This window comes from Octopus bimaculoides, chromosome 2 (genome assembly GCF_046866305.1).
Source record: "Octopus bimaculoides isolate indiv1 chromosome 2, ASM4686630v1, whole genome shotgun sequence".
NCBI lineage: Eukaryota > Metazoa > Mollusca > Cephalopoda > Octopoda > Octopodidae > Octopus > Octopus bimaculoides.
The window spans coordinates 92,215,823-92,234,949 of record NC_142929.1 but is presented as its reverse complement, the minus strand read 5'-3'; the positions used below and the strand labels follow the sequence as shown (position 1 = coordinate 92,234,949).

Sequence of the window (19,127 nt, the reverse complement as noted above, 5' to 3'; positions counted from 1 at the left end):
TATATGCATATATATATATATATATATATATATATATATATGAATATATATATAATATATATATATATATATATATATATATATATATATATATGAATATATATATATATATATATATATATATATATATATATATATATATATATATGAATATATATATATATATATGAATATATATATATATATGAATATATATATATATATATATATATATATATATATATATATATATATATATGAATATATTATATATGAATATATATATATATGAATATATATATATATGAATATATATATATATGAATATATATATATATGAATATATATATATATGAATATATATATATATATATGAATATATATATATATATATGAATATATATATATATATATGAATATATATATATATATGAATATATATATATATGAATATATATATATATATATGAATATATATATATATATATGAATATATATATATATGAATATATATATATATGAATATATATATATATGAATATATATATATATATGAATATATATATATATGAATATATATATATATGAATATATATATATATGAATATATATATATATGAATATATATATATATGAATATATATATATGAATATATATATATATGAATATATATATATATATAAATATATATATATATATGAATATATATATATATATATATATATATATATATGAATATATATATATATGAATATATATATATATATATATATGAATATATATATATATATGAATATATATATATGAATATATATATATATATATGAATATATATATATATGAATATATATATATATATGAATATATATATATATATGAATATATATATATGAATATATATATATATATGAATATATATATATGAATATATACATATATATATATATATATATATATATATGAATATATATATATATATATATATATACATATATATATATATATATATATATACATATATATATATATATTATTTTTTATAGCTTCAGCTTAGAGCTGCGGCCATTCTGATGCACCACTGTGTTGCTACACTGTTATTACAGGGACCCTCTTTCAATATGTGGCACTTGGTGAAGAATGGAGTTTGATTTAGCAACCCTCATTTGCACCTCCTGCCGCGAGGTAGGTTCATCTGGGACCCTCGATAAAGGGGGAAGCAGAGCAGATGCCAAAAACTATAGGCCTATCTCTCTGACTTCACACATCAGCAAAGTCATGGAAAGGATAATCAGAGGAAAACTAATCGCATTCCTTGAAGAAAATAAATTGCTGAGTGATACCCAACATGGCTTTCGACCAGGTAGGAGCTGCCTGACCCAGCTCTTACAACATTACGACTGGGTGTTGAGGCAGTTACTCAACAACTCAAATGTGGACGTAATATACCTTGATTTTGCAAAAACTTTTGACAAAGTGGATCATGGTGTGATATGCCACAAACTGCGTGATCTTGGTATAGCTGGAAAACTTGGAGAGTGGTTACATAATTTTCTGAAAGATAGAAGTCAGGCAGTAGTGGCTAATGGAGCCACCTCTATGAAAACACAAATAATGAGCGGTGTTCTACAGGGCACCGTCTTGGGACCATTGCTTTTTATAGTCGCTCTCTCAGATATGCCTTCAAGTGCCCGGATAGCCACTCTTGCAAGCTACGCAGACGATACAAAAGTCTCGCAGAAAATACAGAACTCCAGTGATGTTGCACACCTGCAGCAGGAATTGAACTCAGTTTACAGATGGGCTGAGGACAATAATATGCAGTTTAATGCTGAAAAATTCCAAGCCCTGCGCTACCAACGTCCAAAACTGAATATGAAACCTACAGAGTACACTGGTCCACAGGGAATTTCAACCCCAGAGCCTAAAATCAGTGAGAGACCTGGGTATCGACATGAGTGATGATACCTCTTTCCAAGTGCACACTACCAGAATGGCAACAAAGTGCAGACGATTGGCTGGCTGGATCTTGAGAACATTCAGAACCAGAGATAAGGAAACCATGATGATCCTCTGGAGGACATTCGTGCTCAGCCGCCTGGATAGTTTAGAATCAGTAGTTCTTTGACTGCTATTTCTAAATTTTCAGTATGTTGGAGAAACAACTCAATGCTAATCCCTGTATATTTATGATGAGAAATGGTTTTACCGATAAAGGTTTTTTTATACTGAACTACTTGGCACAATTGTTAATTCTATTATTAATTGACGATTCCCTGCCCTTACTTTAGTATATATATATATATATATATATATATAAATAAATAAATACATATATAAATAAATACAAATATATAAATAAATACATATATATAAATAAATACATATAAATATATATAAATAAATATATATAAATAAATATATATAAATAAATATATATAAATAAATATATATATATATAAAAGGTGCAAGTGAATTCGTAAGCACAGTATATCCTTGAAAACGTTGCTGGAGTCAAAGAATTTGTTGTATGTGCATTTGCTTGGAATAGGCAATGTGTTGCACAACTTCGAACCCACTTTTGAATTAGCTTAGAAAGTAAGGGTATAACCTACTTTGCGACGAGCAGCCAATTGCACTTATATTTTATAATGTTTCTCTTGTGCAACGTGAAACTTCAGCTTTTAAAAATGTATACAAAATATTTTATTGAATACTTATTAGTCAACACAAATGTTTACCAATCCATACATAGGAACAATATATAAATCCCTCGCCATACCGCGGTTTATTAAATTTATGTGGATCCAGCTGGTGTTTTGCATTTATATATATATATATTAAAAAAAAAAAAATTCAGTACCATACTGTTTCTTCTTCGCGGAATTTAATCTTTCGCGGGGAGTTTTCAGAGCGCACCACCCGCGATAGTCGAGGGATTACTGCATACGTGTGCCTGCGTGTTTATAATTATATGAATGCACATGTGCGGCTATGTATTAAAATTTCTTCCCAACCAAATTATTCTAGGTTTAGTCCAATTGCGTAGTACCTTAGGCAAGTATTTCCTACCATAACTTCCGGCTGACCAAAGCCTTGTGAGTGAATTTTGGAAAGCAGAAATTGAAATAAGCCGGTCATATATATCTCCAAATACCTGTGTGAGTGTCCCATGACAGTTTGACAACCGCTGTTGGTGTGCTTACGTCCTACTAATCTCAGGGCTTGGCAAAAGAGACAGAATATGTACCAGGATTAAGAAAAACACTAAGATCAATTCCTCAAGGCGGTGCCCCAGAACGCCTGCAGTTGGTCACTCCTTCGCGTAGGTTTTAGCTGTGTCGCAAAAAGGTTGTCTCCATCCACCTGGTTCCGCGTTTAGTCCCACTGTGACACCTTGGGTGAGCGTTTGCTATAGCCGCTGGCCGACCAAAAACATCGAGTGGATTTGATGGACTACTTTTCAATTTCCGTCTGTCACAAATATATTCATGTGTCCCACACACACATGAACAGTGCTGGTGTTTGCGACTCTAACTTAACGATTCGATAATAGAATATATTACCATGTTTAAAAGAAAACTGGGTTCAAATCGCCCAGTGAGATTGCTAATGCATAAAAAAAAAAATCGAATATGATCATTTGGTAATTTACAGCGGCAGCGTACGTTTATCTTTTTCATACTTATGTGTGTACATGTGGAGTGGAGCAGGCATTCTGCTTGCTGAGAAATGGATAAAATAACTGAGGTAGACATCACGTGCGATAAGATAAAAATGAGACTAGGTTATATGCAACAATATTTATATACACCCAACAGGCAGGATTTACAGAAGATAACGACCGTTTTTATGAAACCGTTCTGCCGATTACACGACAATTGACAGCAATTTCATTTTGTAGCCGGCAAGTTCAATGGACATGTTAGACATGAAGACTTCTTTGACATACAGTGAGGCTCTGTTTCAAGAAATGAGATTAGGCCTGTGGTCTATGGTGCAACTCACCTAACAATTTTCAGCACATTGAAAACTAGCCGTTCACTTCAAAACCTACGAATCTGGTTAACACAGAAGTAAAATAGATTACATCTTCAAGAAATATAACAGAAGTGCTTTGTTAAATTGCAAAGCAATTCTTTGTGAAGAATGAAATCATTTATCTATTGTGTTGCGCAAAGTCAGAGCTCGGTGGTCACATATATAAGAGACATGGAGGAATATATGTAGCTCAAAAGTTCTCGCGATATGGTTTTGAAGTAGACCCACCACCCTCAACGAAAATTCCTGAATCACAATGTGTATAGACACGCAGGACTGTCCCCTACCACTCCACCCAATTTTTCTCAAGATTGAGGGCAGAATAACAGCTTTGTTCTCGCCTCGATGCTTATTCTTAATACCTGGAAAATTCCACTTATCCAACCTTCAACCACAAGCCACCTCTGTCGTGGACCATCCCATTATCTACTTTACTATCACTATTATCCTAGTCTTCTTTCTATACAGCGAGCCATTGGCATCTTCGATCAAACTCCTTTGTATCATTGCCTACCCGTCAGCTCTCAACAAATCACCTACTCTTCCCTACTTATTTTTCAACCCTTGTTTAAATATGGAAGACCCTTAATCTCTCACACATACCTATCCACTCGCACTCCCTTTTCTGTACCCACTCATCTACATTGACAATCCATCGAGTACCTCATCCACTTTTTACATATTCCCAGGTCACCTAGCCCCTCTATAATGCGAGGTGATTCTGTACAGGAAGAATTTTGCTCTGTTCCGTCTACTTATACTTTACCCCATCATCTCCGGGCATAAAGCCGCTTTCCTCTCGACAGTAGTTAAACGCACTTGAAGGGGCTCTTGGTCGTGTATGCTGCATGGTGATCCCACTAGTGCTGGTAGAAAAAGGCACCCAGCATACGCTGTAAAGCAGTTGGTATTGGAAAGTCATGTAAACAAACTATGCTCAAGCAAATATTGGAGAAAGATGTACTTATTGCAGCCGTCTGGCCAGTCAAACCGTCATAGCCACCTCAGCATAGAATAACAATTACATTACAACACATCCAAAGTTCCAACAACTAAATTTACAAGTCATTAGTCGGTCCGGTGCTGTAGAAGATACTGAACCAAAATGCTTAGTGGAATTGAACTCGAAATCGTGATTGCAAAACTAAAATATTTGCTCAAAATTCAGTTTTAAAAAATGTAAAGAAATAACAAGAAAGGAATTTACTTATAGAAAATTTAATTCAAATGTTTCTTATAACAAATATTTATCTAATGTTGGTGCAATGTCCGCATAATAGTACGAGAGCTTCTAGTGCAATGACCAGAATGCATTTCAAAGTCTTCAATTTCATAATTCACAAACAAGTCTTCTTTCAGTGTTGAAAACTCCAACTAAACGGAGATAGAAAAAAAAGTTTGCTGTACGTAAAACCAGATTATTTTAGAACAGTTTAGACTTCATGTATACAGACATTTATTCGAGAGAAGTTTAATATACTAAGCACAATATTAAAAATATTGATTAATGTAAATTCGTATAGTGACTTACTGTTTAGGAGATTCGTGTAAATTTAGACATTTATCTTGCAATTACAATAAAAAATATTAAAACTGAAATACTGCTTCTATATATTTAGAATTTTATATTTTCGGAGATACGATATTGGAAAGAACCAAAAAGCTTAATTATTTTTGAATTCCATTTAGTTTAGCTATCGGCTATGTCCTGCTACCGCATGCAGATTCGATGCGGTTGAAAATGTAAAACCTCTCAGACAGCTATTTCATAATTAACATGAAACTTGAAACGTTATGAAATTACAAAAACTTACCAGTTCTAGAGCAAATATTTTGTGTTACTCCGTTTGATAAAAAATTAGAATGCCAGCATAACCCTTATCCAGTTTTATCTATCTTACACCACCTTTCCATCCTGGGTTTCCTCCTAACCAGACCTTGTATGCAGGTAGAGATGAATATAGTTAGATGATGTGAGAAGAGCTTAAATGCTTATCACCATCTTGAGATGGTTTGGCATCTAGTCACAACCATCTACTTTTAAGATACTACCATCCACCCCTATATAATACCGAGTAGCCACGCGACTCCTTTATAGCAAGGCATTTGTACTTGTCCCCATATACATCTTCGCCACTCAAAACCTGGAGACCAACTACATTCCCACTTAATATTACTACCGTCACAGCGGAGGGGGACATTCCTTTTTCCTATTTCTTGTCTTACTTTGTGACCTCACTGTTGGTGGTGGCAGGAAAATATTCCTTGTAGATAAAGTGGTTGGCCTGAGCAAGGGCATCCAACTGCAGAAACCATGCCACAGTAGAGACGAATTCTATGCAGCCCTGCGGCTAGATAGATTCTATCAAACCGGGCAACTTGTGAACAAGGTGTGAGCTTTGTCGGTTTTAGACTGTTTGCACCAGGAAATATTTCAACGCGCGGTCCTGGGAAGAACGTGTGAAAACACAGTGAGTTGCTAATGCTTGCAAGTCTCCTCTCCGACACATAAATGCTCAAGAGAACATGAAGAGCGAGCACTTTGCGTCCTAACGATGAATCTTGTCGAATAGACACCGCAATGAATCATCCGACCGTCTGTAATAGGTTTGCCAATCTACCGGTCTAGATTCCTAATTCGTCGACTTCGAAAACATAAAAGGAAAAGTTGACCTCGGCATGATTTGAATTTAAAGCGCTGAGATTTGAAACTTTGTACAACATTGCACAAAGCATTCTAGAGTTTGTGTACACAGACCTACGTGCACACAATCCATGTTATTTAAAATATGAAATTTGAAACTAAAATTCTAATTCGTATATCAAATAACTCAAAAGCATTAATCGACACTGGGCAAAGATTGTTTTACAATCTAATCTGACTACTGGTCGATAAATCAAATTCGTTAATATCGCTGTGTGTTGATCAGATATTACTATACTTCCGTCCAGAATTCAGAATAGACTTACTATATAGAATGCATTTGGAGAAAACACATTCGTCTATAGATAATTATTTTAGTACAAATATCTAGGATTATAACAAATATTAATCTTTCACTTGCTGTATTTGACTGCGGCCCTGCTAGAGCACCACCCTGAAAATTTTAGTCGAACAAATCGACTAAATATTTTTGCAATATTTAGGACAAGGTAGCATCAATTGTTCCTTAAGTAAATATTTTTACATGTTTTCTATCAAAAATCCATAAACTGTACCGGAGACAAGAATAAGCTTACAGTAAAATATCCTTTTGATTCGATTTCAATCTGTACGAGAGGGTTCCTCAATTGCTTTCTGTAATCGGATTTCCATATAATGTCTTTGTTTGCATCATACGCATTGAATTTCGTTAACATTATTCCATGTGGAAGAAATCCATGCGCATAGAAATTAAATATCAAACAACCAATTCCATTGAAGTACATTAAAGAACTTCGCACTATATTTGTATTGGATGAGCTCTGAAATAAAAAAACGCAAACAATTTTAATTAATTTTGATTGAAGGTAAACATTTTTATATTCAAATTTGAACTAATATATTAGGTTTGAAGGAAAAATAAAACATTCCTATGAAAAATATAATTGGAATAAGAGCTTTTAAAGAGTATAAGAAGTAGTGTTTATAGTAAGAAAACCGATACATTTATAAAAAAGAAACCTACTCGTAACCATCCATAGTTGGCGAAACGATTTTTCTCCGAAATAGAAATTTTCTCATTTCCAAAGGTAACTCCTTGACTAGCGTCTTTCCAATTTCTGTTTTCATTAGGTCGAAACATGCATGGTAAATTACTGTGATTACACTTACCTGCAAGATGAAGCGGTAAGAGCAGATTATGAATCATTTAGCATCATTGTGTAAACATTTTGTTCTAAAAAGTCATTTTAAACTAAGTTATATTGTTTATGATACGCTTGCAATGTAATTATTCTATTCGTTAAAGTATCCTTTCTAATTGTCTAAAACGTGCTTTCAAATTTCATTTTTAGATACTTACAAAATTAGAAAAATGTATTAAAAATAAATATGTTCTAGTATTAAAAATCAGTCAACGGTTTCTTGTGTTTAGGTTCAAACTTAGGTTTATTCCTTTTATAACCGGAGTTTGAGTATAAAAAAAGCGTCCAGTTAACATTGGCATCGATTCAATGGATTAAACGAAGACTCCATGTAGCATCTTAAAATAGTAGTTTGATACTAGTGGAAATATGGAAAAGATCTAAAAATTAAAAGTACTTTAGTATATTGTTATATCGAAGCTATTTTAATACTCGTATGTAACCCAACATTTTGTTGCATAAGTTTGTTTTACCGGAAACAAACTAGTTGATATGAAACCTTGCTTCTACTGCGATAGATAAATAGTAAAAATAGTACCCCCAAAATATCTAACGACATTCAATTACATATTTTGTATTTCATCATTCAGTACCCTCCAACTGACTATTTGACACTTCGGTGTTTAAAAGTTTACTGTAAATACTGGTGTTGAGTTATTAAAAGAAATTCAAAATGTGGCCTTTTGCCACAAAGTATAGAAATATAGCTAAATAGAATACGGATTAAAGACATTTCAAAATAAAGGCAGAAGAAATATCCAGCATTTATCTGAAAACATCTGAAATCTAAAATTTAAATGAAAACCCAGTCACGAAATGTAATCATATCAAGAGACCCGATTTCTCTCTCGTGTGAAATCTAAACTGCCACCATTTGCAACTAACTGAAATAATTAGTTAATCAGAAATTAAATTATTTGGATATTGATAACATTAGCAATAAAATTGCTATCTTATACTTGCTATAAAGGCAAGTTAAAATTCATAAAACATGTCAACTGTGACTGCACGGCAAAGGATACCTCCAACTGGAATAATGTCTAATAGATTTTATATCTGTGAAAGTTAAAATATAATTTCAGTACCAATATATTGAATGCTAAGATTTCAAGAGGCTGTATATGTTAACACGTAAAATGATAAATTTTCACACTACCAAAATGAAGCACAATGGTACTAACATTTGAAAATAATTTACATTCCGTTATTTCACACTTGCCCCGATAATGCGTACTTAAAATTATAGGAGTACAGTTAGTGTCGAAATGATCATAGTGAAGAGAGTACGAAAATTCAGTTTTTATAAACCCTAATATGTATTGTGAAACTTTCAAAGACTGTAGGATGTAATTTGGGAGAGATTCAGTTGCAATTTCTAACCAGGCGATACCCTCTCCTTCCAAGGGAATCGTATGAATGATAATTTCAAGTTCACAGAATTTTATACCCAAAGGAAGAAGTCAGTCATGACAATTCTTTTGAAACGATCAATAAGCAAATTTTTTATATTGCAAATCAGAGCTGTTTGGAAATATATAAAACTATAAAGTTTATTCATATAGTTCTATATTCTTTAAGAGAGAAATGATTTTAATATCGACATTGAAAGTTCGTTACTGTAAAAAAATATTAAAATGCCACTTACGTAACGATTGACATGGTACAGAGTCAAACCAGACTTCAGACAGAAACAGTTGAACTGAATCTCTTTGTGATTTAACTGTTAATATGAGCTGAAAATATATTACGATGGTAAGAAATACTTTTTGTGCTCGTATAGATAAGACACACAGCACAGACATTTTTCAAATCGTACAGATTTCCATGTTTAAGATTATATTTCACATCTAAATTTTGCGCACTTTCAATTAACGATGTGAAAGTCCTCAATAAATTCAAGAGAAAATATTACATGCGTCAGAGCAAACTAAGCACATACTTTTATTCTATAATTTTAAAATAAGGAAACTATAGTTTGTATAAATAGAAGTCTTTTACCTACCTGGATTAAAGAGAAGTTGACATCTATATCTTTTATAAACCAGTCAAAATTCAAATTGTCTTTGGAACCAAAGAAGTGCCATACATTGAATTTTTTGTTTTTACTTGGATCGGAAACGTACAGGTTCATGTCCAATTTTTCAGGCTTTCCTATCCGATATTTTATTGCAAGACAAGACGGTCCCTTATAAGACTGCACTGGTGATCGAACTTCGCTCTTGATCTTTGGGGAAAATAAAATAAAATAGCTCGTGTCTTAAGTGTGTTTTTACAAGATGCTCAAGATTGAAGTAACACCTGCCTCTAACAAGTAAACCTTAGTATGAAAATTTACAAACATACCTATCTGTCCCTGTTGATCAGTATAATTCTAGTGATAAGAGGTATGAATCGAAATCTATCATGCAATTATGGAGTCGACCGTCATTAAATGCTTTCCAACTGTCAACTAATATCTTCGAGTTCAGTTGCATTTTCTTTCATGCTGCCATAACCGAATGGCAGCTGCTACTCATATTGAATGTTTTGTATACCAATTACTTAATGCAACTTACAAACCCTAGCACGTAGTAATTCAAAGCACCTTGAAAATATTATAATAGTAATAGTGTAGCTTCATTCTTAGCCATAAAACATGTGAAAAAAGGTGCTCCTTAAACAAGCTTAACATACCGAGTTTGAAGCTGATATAACGAGGCAACCACTAGGACATTGTTTTGTAGAAGATTTGGTTAAAAAACGCGTTTCTTCTGTAGGGTTCCACTCATAATTACAAGCGTCCGTCTCAAAATTGCACCTTATTTGAGAACCTAGAAGAGAAAAAGTTATGAAAATGAAAGGGGAACGGGTTGATATTTTAAATATGTCACAGTATTTTATACAAATTAAATTAGAACATGTGATAAAGTAATGTTTAAAAAAATTGAAGTTATTCTACAAGCAGTCTGGGAAGAAAATGCTAATGAAGCAAAGAAAAAAAAAAGAACTAGTGACTGAATTTATTGCACAGAGCTCTTTTTTAAAGCTTTGAGTGATTAAATATCAAATCCAGTGATATAAGAATCAAAAGGGTTCCCTCAGATAACACCACCAGAATAAGAAATACACAAAACATCACAAATGACAATGTAACAGCGCTCCTCAGAAGTACGATATTTTTCTAGTAAAATCCTTATACTTGAGAGCAAACTATTCCCTCAGTAGCAGCAGAATAGCAAACTCTAGATAAAGAAACATACGAGATATAATAGAAAAAATTCTTAGGCTGTGAAGATCAGTAAATTAAAATTTCAGTGATAAATATTTTATAGAATTTATAACTAATGAAATTTACAAGCTTAATATATCACTTAAATGTCTTAGAAATTAATGATTATCAAATATTTAATACAAATGTTATCGATTTACATTCTATTCTAGTTTTCTTAAGCTAACAGAAATTTAGCTTAAGGACTTTTAATTTCGGCTTAACTGACAAAAATACAGATTACAACACTTGTTATGACAAGTTAAAATTTGAATTACTTCCTGAAGGGAAGTTTGAGAGATTTTGAAATCATTGCTGATAAATCATTCAGAGAATGCGGAATATGTTGAAAGAATCTATATATACTACGTACGTTATTTCTCACGAAAGATCAAGACAAGACTGGCCCATGAATTCAAAATGTTGAACTAACATGCAAAAGAAACATTTTTCCAAACTTATAAAAAAATACTGAGATGGTCACATTTAAAATATGCCCTAATGACTCTGGATTCCAAGAGAGAATAGTTTCTTCGCTTCGTATAGTTTCCTTGCTAAATGAACTGCTTAGCTTTCGTTCATATTGCTCTACGAGAATTTGGATGATAATTACAAATGGATGACAATACTGCAAAAATCGCCTTTGTTGAAACAAGGAAGGGATTAACACGATAATGAAGAAACCGGGACTCAGATGCAGCATGGGTCATTATCTCAGTTATGGCAATCTCCTAGATAAAGAAGAAAATCTATTGGCAGATAAATTACTTTTAACTAAATTAAACTGGTAATGATGAAACCTTCAAAAAGGCGATCAATAAGAAATCGCCGTTTTTATGTTCTAAATAGCTAGAAGACGTTGCTATAGTATCTGCAAGTTCAAGGACCCGTTGAGTTTGCTAAAGCACAAGTCCTCCTAGAGAAAAAAATCGGAATTTGAAAGGGTTGCAGCAGTTATCTATATAATAGCTTGAAGATAATCGGAAGAGGTTTGTTAATAAGAACTGTCGGTTTCAAACTTCTCTAAAATGTATTGGTAAAGTAATTTATTTCTGCATAGTCATTAACATTTTACTAAAACAGTCAGCTATCTTTGCTCTTCTGTGCATATATAGACGAACTATTTGGTGGAATCCATGTCATTACTTATTAAGTCATTTAATATTTCAGATCCGTCGTGACAGTTACATACGTATCACGAGAAATTAATTTCTCCATTTTTAAATTTCAATTGGAGGAAGTCGCTTAAATAGGAAATGCACATATTTGATGTCGTTGGTAACAATTGCCGTGAATTTCAGTTGATTAATTGCCTTTATTCTTGAATGACAGCTTTACAAGTAGGCTTATACAGGAAATTTGGTGTGGAAAGAATATAAATCATTATTTGGACAGTTTATATCTTGGCCGTCAAAACTAAAAGACCTTGTTCAGTATAAATGAGCTACAAATGTATATACAGTTAAAATACAAAGCTACGTTTTAATTGAGGTCTCTTAGTTAAAATAGATTCAGACGGAAAGGAGCTGCTTTCAAAATACCCAAGGTATTGAAGAGATTAACGTTGTTTCTGCAGACATTGAATTGGCAAGAAACAAATATTGATCTTATTTGTAGCCTAGGAATAAGAAAAACATTCAGTAAAATTTGCAGGAGGGGAAAATCCAATACGCTTCCAACATTTGCTTTGGCAATCAAGTAAATGATCATTTGTTATTACACCACGTTTTAGACCATCATGTACATAGATCTAAGTAAACATGACATGTTTAAATCCTATGTTGAATATTTCAGCTTTGATACAGCATTTTAAAGCTACATCAATTGATATTGCTCTTCTGTTTTTATTATTTTCGGATCAATCTATAAAATTACCATGTATATTATAACTATTTTCAACACTACATTTTATGGTCAAAGAATACGCGATAAAAAAAATCGATATCTACTGAATATATTTCGATAGTTGCGTGGGATTTATTAACGTCAGCAGTTATGTCAATCGTATCCAGATTCAGAGTTCATAATTCTTACAGCGTATTGTAGAAAAAAAAGCATATAGTGAATATGACAGGTTATCAAAAGGCTCCATTAATAATTGCGGTAAACGTTCCTCCAGAGATTTGAGACACCCGTGTTTGATATCCAACATTACAGATCGCATTCATAACGCAGTTTCTATTACTTTACATTTACCTATGTCTATTAGCAAAACTGACCGACTAAGCAATGATTATCAAGTTTTTTTTCTTTCTCATCGGGAAAATTTTGAAGTAAAATTTTATATCTGAAAATGTGGTTTTGATCAATCGAACTCAGTTTATTCAAACTTAATGTATTCAAATTAAAGTATCAATTACATAAGCACGAGCTTTACTATTTATCAAGTCGTCTGCAGTGAATCTACAAAATACTTTCGAGATAAGCACACAGATTCAAATTTCTTCAGCACAATAGAATAAATGCTAGTCATAAATCGGGATCGATTCAGTAGTCTACAGCCGCCATACTAACATGAACTTGTCAGAAAATGTACATCTGGAAGGAAGAGTTGAAGATTTCAAATCTTGTTTTAAACTATTTTAACGGTCGTATCTATACGATACGAGTGCCGGTGGTTTACGTGGATCCTCTTAAAACAGTGAGACTGATGCTACGTTATTCTAGAACCCTTGAAATTCTCCCCCTACCCATGCAGGTCTTTCTTCTAAGTATTGACTTCCAAAGAACCGAGGTTGCTGAAAGAAAACTTGTAGTAATTAGAGAAAAAAATTTAGGAGGTTAGGGGGTTTCAACAGTTATGACGAGGGAAAGGGAGCGGGTAGGGAATACTTTACTAAAAATTGACGAGCCCACCCAGTTCCATAGAACAAACGCCATTACTGCAACAATAAAAAACAGACAGAAGACAGCGAGCTGTGTCAGAGGCTGGAGCGTGTGTGCATTTACTTCTTCCAGTCTTCTTTTGAAGGTGATGTAGAATGCGTGCGTAGTAGCACCGTTCCAAATGCGAGAGTAATAATCTTGTGAACTAATCTGAGATTTGTAGAGTTGATCGGCGACTGAAGTATTTCTTGGTCGTAAACAGAAAGAATAATCGTCGAGACGCAGTACTAGAAATGTTAACTCTTGTTATCATTTTTATGTTAAACTATACTACCGTTGTTTCAATATATTTTTGAAGTAGTGAAGAATTCAGCAAATTAGCCAATTGTTAAACTGGTATTTTGAAAACATTTTGATTAGAGTATTTTTTCATTTAGATCACTTTATATAAAGTTTATACCTCAGACGAAAACGGTCTTGGGTTGGTTCGTATTAAAAGAGGCAAACGGATAATATATGCTTTCACCAGGAGAGAGATCCTTGATAGCAAGAATCAAAAATTGGAGCAATTGTCAAGTATTGCTGATAAAATTAGAGGTGCGATAAAGTCTTAAAAGGTTTCGAATACACTTGGAAAAAAACTCAAATATGAAGTTTCAGAAAAAAACCCCCCAAATCTCAATGGTTATGCAAATAACCTGCGATTATAGATCTGAAAAATTAAGTTGATAAAATTTGAATAGACAAAATGTTCTAACATAGTATAGCGTAAGGCAAGACTGAGAACCAAATGTAATAGAATACGTATTAGATTAGTTTGAATAAGGAACACATTTACAAAATTCTTCATCTGTGCATAGATTCTAAATAGATGTTTATATAAAACTATGAACAGAAAAGATAGCCGCAGCTATTACTAATATAGACATAACGGCACATTTTTTCATAGAAAAAGCATGTCCTGTAAGTCATGAATGGTACCTTTTGATACTAGAAGGGTTCAATTCACAGTTGACGACCGTAGATTTGAACTCAAAAATAAAAATGCTTAACTGAATACAGAAAGGTAACAACCGCATAAATAAGGCCAAACAAATTTACCTTCAGAGATTGTCATCACTTGTGCTTCTCCTGGACACATTCCATTCATTAGGGAAACATCATCTAAAGCAATATACCCATCACTGCCATTTCTAATTATCCCGCGAATAGTCACCTGAAATTGTTATATATTGTATATCATTTGTTTTTAAAATTAAAAACAAATTTAAAACCGAGTTAGCATGCAAATAACTTGCAAAGAAAATTAACTGATCCTTGCTGTTAAACTACTTCTGGGTCTCATATTCCAGCCTCTGTGAAACATTTACTAGTACACAATTCTGAATTTTTTAAAGCATGGATTTTTATATATTGCGCAGATTGAACTTCGAGTTAAGTGTTATAAAAGAAAATTACTATTTTCATAACATTTTTGCTCAACAGACATTGTATCTATTTGTGTTAATTGAAACAGATTACATTATTCAAAGTGCAATGGCCCACTTTCGTGGCCGTCGGGCACAGTTCATGATCGTGGCTCAGATGCATTTAATTTATGAGCGTTTGTTAGAGTCTAATGTCATTCAAACGCTCCGATACGCACCAGAATGCAAGAGGACTAATACAATTAATGACTTTGCAGATGATTTTAAATTTGCCACCATTATATACTAAGATATTTTAACTTGTTTTTTGTGTGTGCATGGTAGTCTCATTTTCATAAAATGTGCTCAGCAGTCCATGCTATGCAAGTGCAATTCCCAACGCTTTATGGGTTAATGTTCGGCTCTGTTCCAAAGCAAACAATTAGTTCATATGGCACTTTTATAAGAAGTAATGAAAATTCAGTAAGTCACAATCGATTATATAAAAATCGACCTACCGAATATGTTATACAATATTTAAATATCAAATATTTAAAGTTTAGTTAGAGTGATTCAAATAAAAAATGTCATTCGGAAGTTTTACTCCGTCATATAATGGTAAATAGCTGGAAGTGCCAGACAAATTGCCTTGCGTTATTTAGTGAAGTCGTGTGTCATAAAAAATTGTTTAAGCCCCGCCCCCTAGAAGCAGATTAAGCATTATAGACAAAAATTATGATCAACGGCAGTTTCAGCTATGATCGTTTTGAAATTTACTATTTTTATTAGAACTACGATCACATTATCTTGAATGCAGAAGCCTTATTCCGTTTAAAACAAGTGTAGCTCTAGCAAAATTTTGCTAGCTACTATTTCTAGCAGTTCTAGCTGTCAGACGGTCCTTATCGCACAGTTAAGTAAAAGGCACTATTGTTGGAACATGGAACACGTAAGGAGTCGCGATAAATACTGCGTATCGAGTTCGAAGTCCGACGGTTAGAACTAATTTTCATAATACCATATTCGATAAAAAAAAGTACTAGGTAAATAGCACAGGTCCAAAGTAGATTGACACGGCCTCTAACATGATATAAAGAAAGCGCCAAACTCCTTAAGAGAGATCTTAACACTAAGGATCGTTTCTGTAAGAATAGGGAATCAAATCAATGTTCAATCGCAGCTCCTAAAGTAAAGGGACGTTTATAAAAATATTACAAAGATTAGAGACCGAGCATCCAAAACCGAGGATTATCCAGCAGTGGTGGGGAAAAGGGAATTCAATGGCTGGTTGGACATATGCATCTATTCTCGTTTATCACTAATTCATTCATCACTGATTCGGTTAATACGTTACGTCCTACTCTCGACAGTTATACTTGTCGCGAATTCATCTGTAAATCCAAGATTCTACTGCAAAAGCTCGCCCCCCCCCCCAGTCACCATTCACAATATTTAGTACAACTCGGGATCGCAGAATTGAACATTTTTCACTAGTGTTCTATAATTTATATTTATTCATTTACTACGGTGTTTTTGAACGAAATATTCGGGATAAACGAATATAAATAAAGTACATTATTTACATTTGACGTTTCGGCTGATATACCTTCCAACTTTCATCGGTTGTCTAAGGAATGAGAACCCAGGTTCGAAATTTCTCTAAGGTATTTTTCGATGTTATAATCACTCAGAATTTTGAGTTTAGTAGCCCCCTCTCTTAACCACTACGCTATATGCCCATGGGCAATTATGGAGTGACTTTTAGGGGTTATAAATCTGTTTTCCTATCCTTCCTCGGTCTGCTTAGGAAGTGGTGTCCTAGCATATGTGCTGCTGCTTTTATTTTTCGTATTTCGAAGTGGTGTTCTCTGTATTATTTTAACTTCATCCCACAAGGGGAGGTGGTCTCCAATTTTCCATACATGATCAGCTCTACCCGATTTATCTATCTCGTGTCACAGCTTTGCGATGTTCCTCTACCCTTACTATAAAGTAGTTACGTAACAAGCAATTAAATGAACTAAATCCCATCTTTATGACGGGTTCCTCTCAAACATGTAAGAACATCAGTAAACTTACTTTAAAGTCATACGCGGAGACAACAGAAAACTCATATTTTTGCCAATTTTTATATCTCGATTCTCGTAGAACAATTGGCTGTCTGTTTCCAGTTGGAGAAGAAATATCTAACTTCAATCGATAGAAGGCACCTGGTTCGACGTTGATTATGTAATAAATAACGATACATTTACGGCCACCTGCAAAGATATTCAATTAACGGTTTCATGGCAAGTCACCTAAATTTTTACTACATGTGATATGAAAAAGTATTGATCGGTATTATATTGCTGGTCCACACGATAAAGCAAAATTCTTGCAAATCGCTCATGAGACTCATTTGGGACCAGTTCACTTATCTTGTAGAGCAAATGTGACGACCTCATCTCACTCTTCTGTAAAAAGTTGTGACATATACCTTAGGAAATGAATATCTCTGTAAACCCGACAGAATTTGTCAAGGACATAAAAATCACTGATAAGCATACCAATTAGTGTCAAAATAAACATTGATAGTAAATACGATAGTTCAAACCACGATTTTGTTCGAGAAATAGATTGATAGGTTAAGATTAAATGGCAAAAGAAATATTCACCGTAATTAGTGTCAGTAATGAAGTGTTTCCTCCTATAAAAGTAAGATCTTATTTAACATTAAATCAATTATGAAACTTTAATTCCATCTAGATGACGATTTTCTTGGAGAAATCTTTTGAAAGACTGTTTTAGTTTGAGAAGAAATCCAACAAATTATTCAACAGTTACAGTTTCAAACCTACAACCGATATCAGTATAGTTAAAATGATTTTTAAACAAGGTAAAGATTTAAATATAATTGTAAAGACGCGCTGGAATTTGTATAAAATAATCTAGAGCTATGTAGCGATATATATAATCTCCGTAGGTCAGCACAATCAGATTTTAGATTGCGTTTCCGCTACGACCACTTAAACTATTTCGGAGTTTCAAGTGCCCATCCTGTCATCAGACGGCAAGTGACGCTTAAGAAATATACTATTTGTAGCAAGTCGAAGATCTATCGTTGGCTTTTCACTGAAATAAAATCATTGATTTTTGCACACTCAATTCTACATTTCATTTAAAACATATCGTTCTGTTTAATTCAAAACTACACTTGAAAGTTGGCTTATAAAAAGAAAGGAGGCAGTGAAGATTTAGGAATTCAGTTTGGAAGACTAACCTGGGATTAATCGACTTTCTAAAACGCCGTTAATATTACCAGGACGAGTTGCAGGTCTCAAGTAAATGTATTTTTCCGAATTGTGATGACCTCTCAAACCCTTCACACCTTTGGCATTCTAAGAAAAGAACATGGGGAAAAAAATCAACTGACTAGCATAAACCAGTTTATTAAACTACAGAAACTACATGGAAGCAGCTAAGAGAACATTTTTAATTTCAGGTATGCATTTCATGAAATTCTTTGCTTGATTAAGAGCTTTTGGTTTTCATGTACCAAGGCAAATTGAAAATAATATAAATTCATTTGAAAGATTTTATGGTGCAAAGTAGGTCGAGTAACTGGATTACTTCTGAATAGGTGTACGGTCAAAAAGTGGGTGGTGGTTAAAGTAATTGGAATTAACCAATATATTATGGTTATTTTAGCTCTGGAGGAATGAAAACCGAAATCATTTTCCCATTGGCATTTTGAGCGTCGAGTACAGAAGGGATAAACTACAGACGGGATAAATGTATCGTAAAT

General features: G+C 33.2%; 1 protein-coding gene across 1 annotated transcript in view; it reads right to left on the bottom strand.

Annotated features, from left to right (window-relative positions):
• Nucleotides 1–5,220: 5,220 nt before the first annotated feature.
• LOC106873665 (uncharacterized) overlaps nt 5,221–19,127 on the bottom strand; it is a 35,853-nt gene continuing 21,946 nt past the window's right edge. Inside the window, exons 14-22 of the mRNA XM_014921117.3 lie at nt 18,603–18,720; nt 17,423–17,601; nt 15,039–15,153; nt 10,538–10,674; nt 9,867–10,088; nt 9,510–9,597; nt 7,687–7,832; nt 7,259–7,483; nt 5,221–5,392 (exon numbers count right to left, since the gene is read on the bottom strand). Of these exons, the coding sequence (XP_014776603.1) occupies nt 5,270–5,392; nt 7,259–7,483; nt 7,687–7,832; nt 9,510–9,597; nt 9,867–10,088; nt 10,538–10,674; nt 15,039–15,153; nt 17,423–17,601; nt 18,603–18,720 (1,353 nt within the window). The 3' untranslated portion in view covers nt 5,221–5,269. The remainder of the gene's footprint in view (nt 5,393–7,258; nt 7,484–7,686; nt 7,833–9,509; nt 9,598–9,866; nt 10,089–10,537; nt 10,675–15,038; nt 15,154–17,422; nt 17,602–18,602; nt 18,721–19,127) is intronic.